The 17,138-nt window shown below is 39.9% G+C and overlaps 1 protein-coding gene across 6 annotated transcripts in view; it reads left to right on the forward strand.

Annotated features, from left to right (window-relative positions):
• Positions 1–17,138, forward strand: part of SLC20A2 (solute carrier family 20 member 2) — a 76,919-nt gene that overhangs the window by 41,063 nt on the left and 18,718 nt on the right. For all 6 annotated transcript variants that reach the window (XM_081933346.1, XM_081933343.1, XM_081933347.1 and 3 more), the window contains 5 exons: positions 5,851–5,991; positions 10,661–10,746; positions 14,022–14,118; positions 15,276–15,392; positions 15,932–16,135. In XM_081933346.1, the coding sequence (XP_081789472.1) occupies positions 5,851–5,991; positions 10,661–10,746; positions 14,022–14,118; positions 15,276–15,392; positions 15,932–16,135 (645 nt within the window). The remainder of the gene's footprint in view (positions 1–5,850; positions 5,992–10,660; positions 10,747–14,021; positions 14,119–15,275; positions 15,393–15,931; positions 16,136–17,138) is intronic.

Consider the following 17,138-nt stretch of genomic DNA (forward strand, 5'->3'; position numbering starts at 1 on the left):
TACAATGCGCGACCCCCCTGTGCGCATGCACGCACAACAGACGTGACCCCCCATTTTTACATGCTTTTTTCGCCCTCCCCAGGCTCCAGAGGCTTTATAGGAGCCTGGGGAGGGCAAAAAGAGCCTCCCACGCCCCTCCGGAGGCTTCAGGAACCGTCCAGAGGCTTCCCTAAAGCCTTCGGAATGCTTAAAACGACCCTCCGAGCAAACCGGAAGTGACTTCCGATTTGCTCGGAGGATCGTTTTGAGCGCTCCGAAGGCTTCAGGGACCGTCCGGAGGCTTCCCTGATGCCTTCGGAGCGCTCAAAACGACCCTCCGAGCAAACCGGAAGTCACTTCCGGATTGCTCGGAGGGTCATTTTAAGCGTTCGGTCCCTGAAGCCTCTGGAGGGCCTCCAGGGGGGAGACTCTTTTCGCCCTCCCCAGGTTCCTATAAAGCCTCTGGAGCCTGGGGAGGGTGAAAAATGGCTTTAAAAAAGGGTGAAATCAGCTGGCCAGCACACGCATGCGTGCTGGCCAGCTGACAGGGCAACGCCTCGTGTGCCCTGACAAATGGCTCCGCGTGCCACTTGTGGTACGCGTGCCATAGGTTCGCCATCACTGGTATAGATGTTCCTTTTTTTGCTGCAGAGCAGGATTGGAATCTTCATTAAATAGGCTGTCAAGTACTATATTTTGACTCATTAGTTTATATAAATATTTAACTATAAGACAAAATGTTGAGGGTAAAATGCTGCCTTAAATTTTATCATACTTGATCATGAAAACAAAAATTACTTCCTGTTTTTTAACCTAGCAGAAATCTGTATGGATAAAAAATTCACATCTCATTTAAAAGCATATGCTTCCTGTCTTTCACTGTCACCTTTAAAAAATAATTCTACTATTTGTAGCTATGTTAATTATTATCTTTTAAAAATAGATGGAGTCATATGCAGTTGCAAATAAATTAATTCTAAAAATTAAGGTTATTTAAAGTGTGTTGACTGTTGATGATTAAATACAGATAATGATTAAATATTTTAAATATTTACATCTAATTTTAGATGAATGGTGAAACAATGGAGTCCGCTTAAAATATTATATTCAAGTTTATTTATGAAAGGTGCATTTCATCCTTCCTTAGAGGAATTAGAATATAGGTCTACATTCTGTGAGATATTTCAATACAAAGTATGGCTTAGTTAACATTAGAATATTTATCTTGCTATCCTGTATTTTTGTTAATACTTGATGTATCTGTTTGATTAGGACCAAAACAAGAATCTCAGGTCATTCCTAATATACTGTATTTGTATAAGAATAGGTAACAGTTAAAGTTTTGTCTCATCAGTTGTCTTTAATTTAAGTTCTGTGATTGTCAAATGAACTTTAAAACCATTTGATCCAAACATTTTCACTACCAGAAGGCATTCCTTTGATGCATCCCCATCGCTGTGTTAGTTTATAGTTGCCCAAAAATATATCTATTGGGATCATAAATTATCAAACAGTAAGCTTTGGGAATGAGACATTATGTTAAGAGTCAAAAAAACAATTTGCTTAGGAAGATAATGCTGTAAGATAGTTTTACTTGTTGAATATTATGTTAATAGATTACTTTAAAACAGAATAGAATGATCTTTTTGAGAGAGAATGTTATCATAGTTTTATTACTTTTAAAATCATAAATTCTTGTTCAGCTTGGTTGATACAAATGGCATGTAGATAATTTTTGATAAGCTACTCCAAAGATATTTGTGACTGAAATACCCACCTTGGTATGAGTATTATTTAATATTTCTAGAGCAGTGGTTCTCAACCTTCCTAATGCCGCAACCCTTTAATACAGTTCCTCATGTTGTGGTGACCCCCAACCATAAAATTATTTTCGTTGCTACTATGTAACACCAGGAGCCACAAAACCTGGGTGGGTGTGGCCAACTCAACATCACTCCCACCCAGTCACATGACATCCCCCCCAGACATGCCTACTAAGGTTTCAGGGCTCAGTGTTTTCTGTGCGAATAGGGTCTGTCTCTCTCTTCTCTTCCCCTCCCTCTCATTTCTGTTTTTCTCTATTTTCCTCTCCCTTTCTCTTCTTCCTTTCTTTCTTTCCTTCCCTCTCCCTCTTTCTTTTTCTTTCCTTCTCATTGAATAGGATAGCAAATCCAAAGTAAAGTTATTAATTGTAGGAAATAGCTTCTCTGTAATCTTTTCATAGTGAACTCTTAAGTTCATAGAAGCTGGCAAGATTGTACTAACAGCAATAGATATATGTTTTGATTTCTTTTGAGTTTGACAATATAACACATTATCCAACATTATAAATAATCTTATTTTCAGATGCATTTTTTTTGCAATCTCTGTTATTTTCTTTTTAAAAAATCAGATTTGCTTCCAATTTGTGCCTTCTGGCAAAGTGCAGTTTTCTTGGCAAGAGATCTAGCTTGCCATTGCTTTCTTCATAGGTCTGAGAAAGTTAGTTTCTTTCTTTCTTTCTTTCTTTCTTTCTTTCTTTCTTTCTTTCTTTCTTTCTTTCTTTCTTTTCTCTTCCTTTCTTTCCCCCTGATTTGTTTCCCTCTCTTTTCCCTCTCTCTCATTCCCTCCCTTCAGCTCTCTTTCATTTCTTTCTCCCTCTCCCGCTTCTTCCTCTAATTTGTTTCCCTCTATTTTCCCTCTCTCCCATTCTCTCCTTTCAGCTCTCTTTCATTTTTCTCTCTCTTTCTCTTTCTCCCCTTTTCTCTTTCATCTCTTTCTTGTGCGTGCAAGCAAGATACCCTCCTGGGCCGGGATCACGGCGGTGGGGACAGCGACTCTTTCCACTGCCACCACTGAGAAGTGAGTAGCTGGCTGCGCTGCGCAGGAGACTCCTCAGCGCCAGACTCTGGTCGGTCCCCTTCGTGTTGACTCAGGAAAGGGCTGGTGCAGCCGTGTCTGGATGCAGAGAGTGAAGAGTTTCAGAGTTCTGCGCAAGGAGAGTTCTTTGCAGCACAGGAGAACTTGACCTCTTCCCTCCCTGCATCCAATCAGCTGCGGCTGCTGCTCTCCATTCTCCTCCTTCCTGAGCAGTGGTGGGTTTCAAAAATGTTTAGAACCTCTTCTGTAGGTGTGGCCTGTTTTGTAGGTGGGACTGGCTTGGCAGTCATGTGACTGGGTGGGCGTGGCCAACTTGTAAAATGTGGTGAAACTCACTTAACAATGCTCTTGCTCAGCAACCAAAATGTTGGCTCATCATCAAGATGAAGAGCAAGAGGAGGAATTCTGGCAGTTGAAGTCCACAAGTCTTAAAGATGTCAAGTTAAAAGACCCTTGCACCCCTAACCCTTTAGAAAAAAACCCCCAGGGGTGTTCAAACTTGACAGCTTTAAGACTTGTGGACTTCAACTGCCAGAATTCCTCCTCTCGCTCTTCATCTTGATGATGTGCGGATGGGTGGTGGGAGGAAGCTGGAACCGGTTCTAAACAGCACTGTAGATTTGTGGAACCTCTTATATGTTCCTGAGCCAACATGAAAGGGACCGCGGCTCACGCTGACCTTGAGGCTGGCGCTGAGGAGTCTCCTGCACTGCATACCCAGTTACTCACCTCATTGTGCAGTGACAACAGTGGGAGAAGTGTCATTGTCCCCTCCGCCTTGATCCTGGTCCAAGAGGGTATTTTGCATGCCTGCATGCGCACACAAAAGATGAGTGCAAGAAAAGGGCTGGAGCGGGCTGGAGCTCTTCCCGACACTGAGTTGCCTGTGAAGCGCGCGGAATCGCAAAAGCAGGCAAGAGGCTCATGCCTTCTCAGGGCAGAGAGCAGATTGTGCGATTGGGTCAGCAGAGCCGCAGGAGAGGAGCTAAAGCCTATTAAGACTGTTACCCATGCTAAGCTAAGTCTTAATAGGGAATCTCAGCATACACGCATCCTACGTTCCTTTGTTTTGTTTTGTTTTTCCCGCCTTGTTTTACACCTCAGAAATGGTACCTCTTGGCTTCCATAGCTCTGTCCATCAACTTCCATCACTCGGAGCGAGCTGCTTTCCCAGCGTCCTCTGTGCTGCGCACATCTCTCTTCCCCTCCTCCTTGCCTCCATTCCGGCTCCTACTCCCCCCCCACCTCTCCATCTGCCACGCGGGGAACCTGAGCCACTCCTTCCCTTCGGGACGGCTTCTCGCCAGCCTCTCCGTGGGAGTCTCCTCGGCAACCCCTGTGAAAAGGTTGTTTGACTCCAAAAGGGGTCGTGGCCCACAGGTTGAGAACCGCTGTTCTAGAGCAAAGTATATTCTAATTTTAGATTTATCTATCATATAAAGGCCATTATTTAATCAGATTTCGCCTCTCTATCCCATTTGTAGAAGTAGAATTGAAAAACAAGTGTTTTTTGAAGTGTGCTATGCCATATGAATAGTTTTTTTATTGGCACATGGGATTCCTTCCTTTCTCCCTTATTTATTACAGTGCCTACCCTTCTCTTTCATTCCTGTACACTTTAAACTATTGAGTTATTTCCTGCAATTCATTGGTGTGACTTTCTTTAAAATTATGCTAGTAGCCCTGTTTATTTCTTCAATGGTAATCAACAAATCAAATTTTATTGTGTACAGTTCCAGATAATGAAACAAATGAACTAAAATATAAAATTAAGTTGATAAGAGTCTAACACTTTTGTGAATTTATTGGCTTACTATTGCTTGTAAATATTTGACATTGTTACATTTCTTAATTGTTTCAAAAAGAAAAATATTTGCTTGTTAATACAAGAGCACATTTACTACAAGGATTACTTTATCCATCAACATTATTTTCCTTTTAGATTAGTTGAGTGGTTCTTTGTTTCTACCTTATACACTTCATCCAACAATTTATTACCTTGTAATATCTCCTTTGCAGGCTGGATTGTATCCTTATTGAAGTGGTTGAAGCATAGGAAAGAAATACAGTAATCTTCAACTTACAACCATTCCTTTAGCAACCATTCAAAGTACAACAGCATTGGAAAAGTGATTTATGACAGGTCCTTGCATTTATAATCATTGCAGCATCCTGATAGCACATCAGCAAAATTTGGGCACTAGATAACTGATAGGTATTTAAGATACTTGCAATGCCCACAAGATCCCAATTTGTGACCTTGCCAGCTGGCTTTTGTCAAGGAAAGTTAATGCAGGAAGCCAGATTTGCTTAAAGACTGCACGATGGGACTTAAGACGTACAGTGATTTATTTAACATCCATGGCAAAAAAGCTAAAATGGGCCTGACCCACATAACAATTTATTTTGCTTAGCACAGAAATTCTAGTCCCAATTATAGTAACATGTTGAGAATTACTAGCAGTAGTAATCCAATAGATTCACAAAAGTATTAGCCTCTAAGAATTATATAAAATTGATAGTTTGTTGCATAAACTCTGTCTTTCTACAGCTATGAGTGAGATACTGGATCATATTGAAATATGATATAGGTGGAATTCTGTCAGGTATACTGAAATGGTAGATAGTGATGGGATTACTGAAAATGGTGTGGGTTGGATAGTTATAAGAATCCCATATTTGATGATGAAATTACCGAAACAAAAGAAAAAAATATACTTGTGAACCTTTAGTTGTTTGTCCTTACTAAGTATATGTATTAATAAAAGTGGAACAATAAAAGATATATCATGATGTAAGAATATTTGCTAACCTCAAGATCTTTTATTATATTACAGAAATTGAGACTATTTGAACTGAAATCAGTAGAGAGCAAATTATTTCTAATTTGAATTGGTAGCATCCAGTAACACTGTTCTTCCTGCCTTTGCAGGACTATAAATGCTTTAAAATTCTGATAGATACTCCAGAATGTTAAAATACTCTACCTTGATTGTTCTTTTTACATTTTAGGATCTGCTGTTTGGCAGCTGATAGCATCATTTTTGAAACTTCCAATATCTGGAACTCATTGTATAGTAGGTTCAACCATTGGTTTCTCATTAGTTGCAATTGGCACACAAGGAGTCCAATGGATGGAACTTGTCAAGATTGGTAAATTATATTCTCTTTATGTATAACATGCAATGAATTTTAAAAAGTGTTTTGAAGAATTTTACTATGCTTTTATGTGATCGTTATATTCAGATAATTTGTGCAAACTATGAGTTGTAAAGTTTTGTCCAGAATGCTACTGTTTATAGTTCAAACATCACTGTAAACTATAGTTTTATTAAGATAATATACAAAAATTAGACTCGCCAGGCAGCATAGCCAGAAATGTACAGGAATTCTGATAATTAAATGTCTATGCATCTATAATGTATTGGGTTAGAGGTTAGCCTTTTAGAATTATATTGATATATGTCTCTGAGGGGAAAGGGGAGAAAAAGGTGCTTGAGCAATATGATATATTTTTGTTCTAATGAATCTCGGGGTTAATTAAGACAAAAGTCATTTACAAATTGAAATGCAATTTCAGATGTCACAGGCCCTGAATTCCATACTACAATTTTTATTTATAATATAAATGTTTCTATTTGTAGTATATATTTTTTCTTTTAGTCAGTCATGTCCGATTCTCACTCAGAGACCACTTTGACAAGACCCTGAGGTTTACTTGGCAAGATTTTTCAAAAGTAGTTTGCCATTGCCTTCTTTCTGAGAGAAAGTGATTAGCACAACGTCACCCACCAGTAGCTGGCTTTGTGCCTAAGGCAGGACTAGAACTTACAGTTTCTTAGTTTCTAGCCTAATATCTTGAGTTAGCATTTCTCAATCTTAGTAAATTTAAAATAACATGGACTTCAATTCCCCAAATTCCCCATTCAGCAAGTTAAAATTGCTACGGTTGAGAAACACTGCCTTAACTACTTCGCTAAATTAGCTCTCTAATGTTACACAGCTGCATTAAAAAATAAAGCATTCTTAAAATTGTGTTAACTATGAAAACGTTTAGTATTATTGAAATATTATAGGTTGATGTCCTTCCGCAACCACTTAAATTTGGTAAAATTAGTTGAGTAGACCAAAATTAGGGATATGCATATTGTTTTCACACAATGTTCAATTGAATTTTGTTATATTTATATGTCTACAAAGTATATGTTACTGTTAATTTTAAAAGGTTTTTAAGAATTTAAACTAGAGGTAGTCCTCAACACACAACACTTCATTTAGTGAGCAGTAAAAGTTACAATGGCACTGAAAAAGGGATTTATGACCCTTTTTCACACTTATGACCTTTGCAGCATTCCCATAGTCCCATAAATGTGGACACTTGGAAAATGGTTCATATTTATGATGGTTTCAGTGCCTCAGGGTCACATGACTGTCTTTTGTAACCTGATAAGCAAAATCAATGGAGAATCCGGATTCACTTAACAACCGTGTGACTAACTTAACAACTGCATTGATTCACTTAACAAATGTTTTACTTAGCAACAGAAATTTTGGGCTCAATCATGGTTGTAAGTCGAGGAGTACATGCATAAATTCATTATTTATAAACTTCAGTAGGACTTTTATTTAGTTAATTTATATGACATTATTTATACTAGTAGATAAAACCACTTTTACATACTGGTACATACATAAACATAGACACACATAATCTCTCTCCCCCCCCTCCCCCGGTTTTAAACGGTTTTTTTAACTTCAAGAAATTGAACTCCTGTGTTGATTTTAAACACTAAAAGCTATATGGAAAAAACTAAAAAAGTAAGATGGACATTTTAATACAAAGAAAAACTAAGCAAACTTGACTTGTGAGCACAGAGTAAAAAAATTCTGATGAAATCTAGGAAATGTTTTTTTCAGAGTATAAGACGCTCTGAAGTATAAGACACACCTAGCTTTTGGGGAGGAAAATGAGGGGAAAAAATCTGCCTCTGCCTCCTAGCAATTTGCCTCCTTGCAACAAACAGCACAGACAATATACACTGTTTGTAGTGTTACATTTCAGACTATACTTGTACAGATGCTGTTAAAAGTGGTGTACTTTCTGGAAGTATAGTTATTCTCTGCTATTTAAAAGTAGGTATAATAGCACTGGGCCTCTTCAGATCAAGCGTTTATTTTAAAAAGCTTCTTAATTTGTTAAGCTGTCTAGAACAATAATAAAGCAGTCTTTAAAAAATAAGTCTAATAATTTGAACAGTCTATAGCAGTGGTTCTCAACCTTCCTAATGCCACGACCCTTTAATACAGTTCCTCATGTTGTGGTGACCCCCAACCATAAAATTATTTTCGTTGCTACTATGTAACACCAGGAGCCACAAAACCTGGGTGGGTGTGGCCAACTCAACATCACTCCCACCCAGTCACATGACATCCCCCCCAGACATGCCTACTAAGGTTTCAGGGCTCAGTGTTTTCTGTGCGAATAGGGTCTCTCTTTCTCTTCTCTCCCCCTCCCTCTCATTTCTGTTTTTCTCTATTTTCCCTCTCCCTTTCTCTTCTTCCTTTATTTCCTTCCTTCCCTCTCCCTCTTTCTTTTTCTTTCTTTCTCATTGAATAGGTTGGCAAATTCAAAATAAAGCTATTAATTGTAAGAAATAGCTTTTCTGTAATCTTTTCATAGAAGCTAGCAAGATTATACTAACAGCAATAAGATATATATTTTGATTTCTTTTGAGTTTGACAATATAATACGTTATCCAACATTATAAATAATCTTATTTTCAGATGCATTTTTTTTTTGCCATCTCTGTTATTTTCTTTTTTAAAAATCAGATTTGCTTCCAATTTGTGCCTTCTGGCAAAGTGCAGTTTTCTTGGCAAGAGATCTAGCTTGCCATTGCTTTCTTCATAGGTCTGAGAAAGTTAGTTTCTTTCTTTCTTTCTTTTCTCTTCTTTTCTTTCCCTCTGATTTGTTTCCCCCTCTTTTCCCTCTCTCTCATTCTCTCCCTTCACCTCTGTTTCATTTCTTTCTCCCTCTCCCCCTTCTCCCTGTAATTTGTTTCCTTCTATTTTTCACTCTCTCCCATTCTCTCCTTCCAGCTCTCTTTCATTTCTCTCTCTGTCTGTCTCTCTTTCTCCCCTTTTCTCTTTCATCTCTTTCTTGTGCATGCAAGTGAAATACCCTCCTGGGCCAGGATCACGGCAGCGGAAACAGCGACTACTTCTGCTGCCGCCACTGAGGTGAGTAGCTGGCTGCGCTGCGCACGAGACTCCTCAGTTCCAGACTCAGGTTGGTCTCCTTCATGTTGACTCAGGAAAGAACCGGAGCAGCCGTCTCTGGATGCAGAGAGAGAAGTGTTCCAGAGCCCTGCACAAGGAGAGCTCTGTGCAGCACAGAAGAACTGGACCTCTTCCCTCCCTGCACCCAACCAGCTGCTGCTGCTGCTGCTCCCCATTCTCCTCCTTCCTGAGCCAACACGAAGGGGACCACGGCTTGCGCTGACCTGAATTTGACGCTGAGGAGTCTCCTGAGCAGCGTGGCTCCCCTGCGCTGCGTACCCAATTACTCACCTCATTGCGTAGTGGCAACAGTGGGAGGAGAGTTGTTGTCCCCTGAGCCTTGATCCTGGCCCAGGAGGGTATTTTGCACGTGGAAGAGATCAGTGCGAGAAAAGGGCTGGAGCTCTTCCCGACACTGAGTTGCCTGCGAAGGACGCGGAATTGCAAAAGCAGGCGAGAGACCCGTGCCTTCTTGGGGAGGAGAGCAGATTGTGCAATTGGGTCAGCAGAGAGCCACAGGAGAGGAGCCAAAGCCTATTAAGACTGTTACCCATGGTAAGCATGGGTAACAGTCTTAATAGGGAATCTCAGCGTACCCGCCTTGTTTTATGCCTTAGAAATGGTACCTCTTGGCTTCCGTAGCTCTTCCCATCAACCTCCATCACTTGGAGCGAGCTGCTTGCTCAGTATCCTCTGTGCTGTGCGTGTCTCTCTTTTCCCCCTCCTCACCTCCATTCCAGCTCCTACTTTCCTACCACCCACCACCCACCCACACACACACACCTACCTCTCTCTCATTCCGCCGTGCAGGGAACCTGAGCCGCTCCTTCCCTTCGAGTCGGCTTCTCGCCAGCCTTTCGGCAGGAGAGTCCTCAGCAACCTCTGTAAAAAGGTCGTTCGACCCCAAAAGGGGTCGCGACCCATAGGTTGAGAACCACTGTTCTATATGCATTTATAGTTATTGACTTACCTCCTTGCAGCAAACAGCCTGATTAGCACAAGAAAAAAAATCTGCCTCCCAGCATTTTGCCTCATGGAGCAAACAGCTAGTTTCACTTTCAATTTCAGTTTAAGTTCGGCCTCCTGATCATCAGCTGTTTCAGGCTGCAGGGATTGCTATAGCCTATTGCAGCCTCTGCAATCCCCATTTTCCCGGTTTGCTGCAAGGAGGTAAATTGCTGGGCGGCAGAGACCAAAGAGTTGGGGCTGGTGGGTGGGTGGGGCTACATTTAGTGTATCAGATGCACCCAGATTTTCATCCTCTCTTACGGGGAGGAGGGTGCATCTTATACTCTGAAAAATACGGTACTTTTAAATATAAATTTACTTAGTATAAGTAGACATATAACATCTCTATTAAAATCTGTTGGATTCAAACAACTTTACCTTGGCCAAATTTTGAAGTTTTTAAAAAATAACTTTGAGTCGATTTAAACAATTATTAGAAAGTGACATAAAGAACAAGTTGTTTTTTGGTGGAATTTTACATTGGATGGAATCTTGCCAATTATTGAATGTAATATTTTTTAAATTTTATATTCAGTTGCCTCCTGGTTTATCTCCCCACTACTATCTGGTATGATGTCTGGTGCGCTGTTTCTCTTGATCAGATTTTTCATCTTAAATAAGGTTAGTACTGTTTTAACAGTTCATTGTTCCTTTTTGTTATACCTCATTCTGATCAGGCACACTGAAAGGCATTATAGGGTTATAAATTATAGGATTATAAAGCTATAGCATTTAATTATGTTTATATATATTTTACAGTATGTACGCACTCTGATTCACAAGAATAGAATAATAATATTGCATTAAAACCATAATGCTAATAAATAAAATGAAAATGATATGCAAATTATAATGAAACACAAGAAGTATCTGCAGAGTACAAGGAGTATTCTAAAGATATATCTGACATTTTAGCATGTGTGTAATAATTGCATAATAGTATTTGTATAATAAGAATATCTGCATACCTAGTTGGTTTAAAAATTTAGATCCTCAATTTTTAAACTATTTTGGTTAAAATAATAAATTATCTATTTCATACATACATTTTAATGTTACTCTAAAAATTACGTTGAAACTCTCGGTAACTCTCCAGGTACAACAATAATTTGTTATTGAACATAGAGGGACACATTAAGTATAATAGTCATTTATTTGTAATTGATTGCATAGCAACATTTTCATCCCCCCAAAAGCTACTTTTGACTTGGTCCTGAATTTAGGACTACTGCAGTACACTCACTGCCCTTATAACTGACAGGGATACTGCAATGCCCCCCTGCGTATCGCCTTCCATTTACCCCAGCCATGTCCCCACAGTTCTTCGGCCTGCTTCTCACCCCAGGCTCTATACCAGCGATGGTGAACCATTTTTGGCTCGCGTGTCATAAGTGGCGGAAGCGCAGGGGGTCATGTGCGGGCATGCAGCACCTATAATGCAATGTGCAACACCACCAGTGCACATGCGGCACTACAGGCACAACCCCCCATTTTTTGTATTATTTTTTTGCCCTCCCCAGACTCCAGAGGCTTTATAGGAGCCTGGGGAGGGCAAAAACAGCCTCCCCTGTCCCCCCAGTGGGTCTCCGGAGACTTCAGGGACCTTCAGGAGGCTTCCCTAAAGCCTCCAAACAGTCAAAACGACCCTCCGAGCAAACCGGAAGTGACTTTGGTTTGCTCGGAGGGTTGTTTTGAGCTCTCCAAAGGCTTCAGGGACCTTCAGGAGGCTTCGCTGAAGCCTTCAGAATGCTCAAAATGACCCTCCGAGCAAACCAGAAGTCAGTTTCCAAACTTCCGGTTTGCCCATAGGGTCGTTTTTTTTTTTTGCTCCGGAGGCTTCACGATGGCTTTAAAAAAGGGTGAACTCAGCTGGCCAGCTGCACATGCACCTTGCGTGCCCTGACAAATGCCCATAGTTCGCCATCCCGGCTCTATACTCTTCACTTACCTTTCAAAAGCCCCAGAACTTGGATTAGGAAAGCATACCAAGTTGGTTTACTGCTAGGCTACTTAGCACCATCCCAGTGGCTTCAAAGTAGATGCACTGAATTGTAGCAGCACTGAAAAGGCACTTTATTTCAGGATGCAGCCATGTAGCCAATGGAAAGAGTGATTTGTTCTACTGTCCTAACATGGTATGTGCATTTCTTCAGGAAGTTCTGGACACATTGTGTTAGGGAAGCAGAACAGACTGCTTCATTGCTGGGTAATGTGAGGTGATCCTGGAAATGCCACCATTTTCTGAGCAATCACTATTCAATGTGGTCATTTGGAAAATGACCAAATTGGGACCTGTGACATTCGGACCAGCAATGAAGTGTTCCCTAACACAAGCTCCGAAACTCTGGAAATCTTTGAAACTAGGCAAAGTAGGAATAGGGTATATTGGGTGGGAAGCAAGGACAAGGTCTGTGGGAACCTTGGCCGTGGGGGGGGGGAGTGCTGTAGGGACCAAGTGTATCCAAGCGCTGTATGGATCATGAGGGGCAGGAAGTGTTGCATCAAGTGTCTCAGTGGAGGGGGGCCTTGCAAGGCCTAGAGCCAGGATGCCACAGGTGGCATGCGGAGCCATTTGTCAGGGCACGCAAGGCGCTGCCCTGTCAGCTGAAAAAGCGCGGGCATTTGCGCTGGCCAGCTGAGTTCACCCTTTTTTAAAGCCATTCTTCGCCCTGCGAAAACAGCCTCCCCTGCCCCCCCCCTCCGGGAGGCCCTCTGGAGGCTTCATGAGCTTCCCTGAAGCCTCTGGAGTGCAAAAAACTGGCCCCTATGGGCAAACCGGATGTTCACGAACAGACTTCCGGTTTGCTCGGAGAGTCGTTTTGAGCGCTCCGAAGGCTTCAGGGAAGCCACCTGAAGGTCCCTGAAGCCTTCGGAGTGCTTATAACAACCCTCCGAGCAAACCAGAAGTGATTTGCTTCAAGTGTCGTTTTGACTGCTCCGTAGGCTTCAGGGAAGCCTCCTGAAGGTCCCTGAAGCCTCTGGAGGGCCTCAGGCGGGGGGTGTAGGGAAGGCTGTTTTTGCCCTCCCCAGGATCCTATAAAGCCTCTGGAGCCTGGGGAGGGCGAAAAAAAGCATACATAAAATGGGGGTCGTGCCTGTAGTGCGCACATGCGCACTGGGGGGTCGCACATTGCATTATGGGTGCGGCATGCCCGCACACGACCCCCCTACGCTCCTCCCACTTATGGCACGCAAGCCAAAAAAGGTTCACCATCGCTGGCCTAGAGCAGGTGGACCTGGCCTCCTCTAAGCTTCCCAGGGCCTTCCCCTGCTCCAGTTAACCCGCACAGTTATTTAACTAATCAAGAAGAGAAACATCCTGGAATTAAGAAGTGTTTGGCTTTTTAAGTTCTTGCTAGTTTATTAAGAGGTCAAACATCTGAAAGAATGATAAGTTACGAAATAGATTAGGGAATATATTTAGTTCAGTGGAAATAATTCAGATCTTCGAATCTTACCACCATTCTATAAAATGAAGCATGTGCTCCACTTTTCTGGGCTGATGGGACCATCATCTTTTTTCTTCTATAATATATATAATATTATACGTCTACCTAATAACAAGCTGTTAGTTATGTATATTCAATGTCAATGTCAACTTTTACCTTTTCTAGGAGAGATTACTAAACCAGCCAAAATTGACCTTCTATAATTTTAAATTAAATCATATAGCAGATCAACATTGTATATTCTCTGAATTCTGAATTTTTTTCTTACGATGGGGCTGATGCCAGAATTCAGAAGCCATGGGTTACCTTTTGATTATTGCATGTTTTTCCAAGCAGACTGAAATAATTTTAGTATTAAAAATGTTTGGAGCATAATGTATTGATTTTTTAAAAAACAATCTGATTTGATCAATTACATCTCAAAAATTCTTATTTTTTTAAATGTAGGAAGATCCAGTACCAAATGGTCTCCGTGCTCTTCCAGTATTCTATGCTGCTACAATAACTATTAATGTTTTCTCGATAATGTATACAGGTGCTCCAGGTGAGTAGATGGCGTCTGCTGTGAAAAAATTGTATTGTCCTTTGGACCACAAAATATAATTTTATACTCTTCCCACCTTAATTTAGCCTGGCTTTTTTTTTCCATCAAAAGAGTAATGCCTCCAAGCCAAGATTTTTCAAAGGTTAGCCTCAATACTTCCAATATTTGGCTTGAAAAACAGCAATTGCTGTACATATATCCTTTTTATTTAAGTGAATTAGTATAAAAATTCTATTCTCCTTATGAGAGGTTAAACATTAAATCCAGCACAATATAATATTTCTCGTGTTTTATGATTTTAAAATAAATTTTAATAAGTTCAGTTGTCATAATATATTTTTCTGTGTAATCCAAAAAAGAGGGATGGAATGCAATCTTCTGCTTTATAATAATACCAACAATTTTGTAATTGTTGGTATTATTGTAAAATAATTTACTGTATTTGTAAAATAATTTACCATATTTTTCGGACTATAAGACACCCCAAAGTATAAGACGCACCGAACTTTTGGGGAGGAAAACAAGGGAGAAAAAAATCTGCCTGTGCCTCCCAACAATTTGCCTCTTTGCAGCAAACAATTTGCCTCCTTGCACTGTGGTCAGCTTCAGTACAGCTTGATTTAACACAAGCAGCTGATTGGCGGTTCGATCAGCCTCCTGGAATACCTCCTATCAGCTGTTCCAGGCTGTAGTGATCAGTATTGCCCATCGGTACTGTCACCTATTGGCCCACTGCTGCCTATCCCCACCACCGGGGATGAGCCGAAAATGGGATGTGCGGAGGCGGTGATAGGTGACAGCGGCAATGGGTGGCCATGGTGCCGATAGGTTGCTGTGATCCCCACAGCCTGGAACAGCTGATAGGCAGTATTCTAGGAGGCCTATCTAAGGGGGGGCTGGCAGGTTGGTGGGGCTTTGGCAGCATTCGCTGTATAAGACACACAGACATTTCCATCCACTTTTTAAGGCGGGGGAGTGTGTTTATACTCTGAAAAGTACAGTATATTCTTGCATTACAAAGAAAGTGACTTAATTTTCTGATTTAATGGCTTATATTTCTGAAACAATATTCCAGATCCTCTTAAACATAAGTGTTAGCTGATATGATATGATAGCTGACATAAGAAATGCACACTTTCATTTTCTTCTTTTTTCAGTCCTAGGAATTACACTTCCTTTATGGGCAATAACACTGATATCAATTGGTGTATCAATTGTATTTGCTGCCTTAGTGTGGATATTTGTATGTCCGTGGATGAAAAGAAAAATAGCAAGTATGCTTTTTCATAAAATGATTGGTTGAAATAATCTTATTTTAAATCTTTAACATGAAGGTTTTGCACCACTGCTATAATATTTTAATAACATACTATAAGTATTTGTTTATTGAGTGATGTAAGACTGGTATTTTATTGCTTGCATTTTAAAAATTACCATGATCCCAAATGCAATTTTATTACATACAAGAAATGCAAATTGTGTGTAAAATAAATTAAATTTTACATGATTGCTTTTAACTAAGTGCAGAACGTTTTGGTCCTGGCAAAAATATTTCTTCTTTGCAACATACTTTGAAGTACAAATTAAGAAGACAGATTAAAGTTTGGTATTCCAAATGAAATAGTTGATGATTATGCTAAAAACATTGTTGTTTTATTAGTGTGAAGTTATATATCAACTGTGCCTCTAGCTAACAAAATAGTAAATTATTGTATCACTGTAATCAGTGTGCTTAAAGGACATCAGACATGTTGACCCTGAAAGGTGGGTCTGTAAAATAACTATTGTTTCTAAACTCCTGCGTTTTATCTAGGTCGCTTAAAGAAGGAAAGTGCACTATCAAAAATATCTGACGAAAGCATTGACAAAATTCAAGAAGAGGATATACCTGTCTTTAAAGAACTTCCTGGTGTAAAAGAAAGTGATGAAAGTACTATTCCCCTGACTAGCTGTGGAACAGAGGATGCTGGTGTATCAGATAATATAGCAAATGGTAGTCATCCACGTGTACCATATGGTGAGAAATTAAGAGCTTATGTATTGTTTCTCTATATGTGTTTTATGTGTTGTGTCAGACTGCTATGTATTAATTCTCTAGCCCTCTAACAAATTTATAATTATAACAATTAATACAAGCAAAAAAATAATTGGCATATTTTTCTCTCTCTGAATAATATATATGCAGGCTTATGTACAGCTCTAGCCTCCACCAGACCTCGCCAATTATGCATCATCCTTGTATCTATGCTTCGCCAAGTGCCACACAAAGAAGCACTTCCTTTCTTACCTCTCAATTAATTTTGCTAATATATTTCAGATGCATTACTACTCTTGGTCAATTTTCCTAATCTTGTATTGTTTTCTTCTAAGTACTGCAAACCTATCTCTCTGGACAGTTCATCTTTTTTAGTGATAAAGAACAGGAATATGGAATATTTCTGTGGCTATACCAACAGTAGAACATTTTTATGCTTCAGTCAAAACATACAGTCTAATATTATTATTATTATTATTATTATTATTATTATTATTATTATTATTATCATCATCATCATCATCATCATCATCATCATCATCATCATCAAAACTGTATGAAGGAATACAGGCTTTGTTCATACATTTATAATATAGCAGTAAAGACATGACAAATTGCAAAAGAAAGGTAAAAAGAATATGGAATCAAATTTGTTATAAATAGTGCAAGTATAAAAGTGATAGCAGGCCAATTTGAAAATGCCCCTTCTGCCATTCCTCACAAAGTTGCTGCAGTCCAAGAAGGAGGGATGGCTGGTCAAGTGAGCCAGGAAAATGACCTAGCATACATACATCCTTTGTCTCCATCTTTTCCTTCATTTCGTTTCATAATTATTTGCCATTGATTTAGATAAATTAGCTTTATCCTGATGAGGTCCTAAATATTAACCTCTATGTACTGGTGTAAAGAGGGCCCAATAGTTAAAAGATTTTGTCTCTGTGACACAATAAAGGTAGAAACTTGAAACAAGTCATTTTCCATTGCC

The sequence above is a fragment of the Natrix helvetica genome (assembly GCF_964273705.1).
Source record: "Natrix helvetica genome assembly, chromosome: Z".
In the NCBI taxonomy this organism is placed as follows: Eukaryota; Metazoa; Chordata; class Lepidosauria; order Squamata; family Natricidae; genus Natrix; species Natrix helvetica.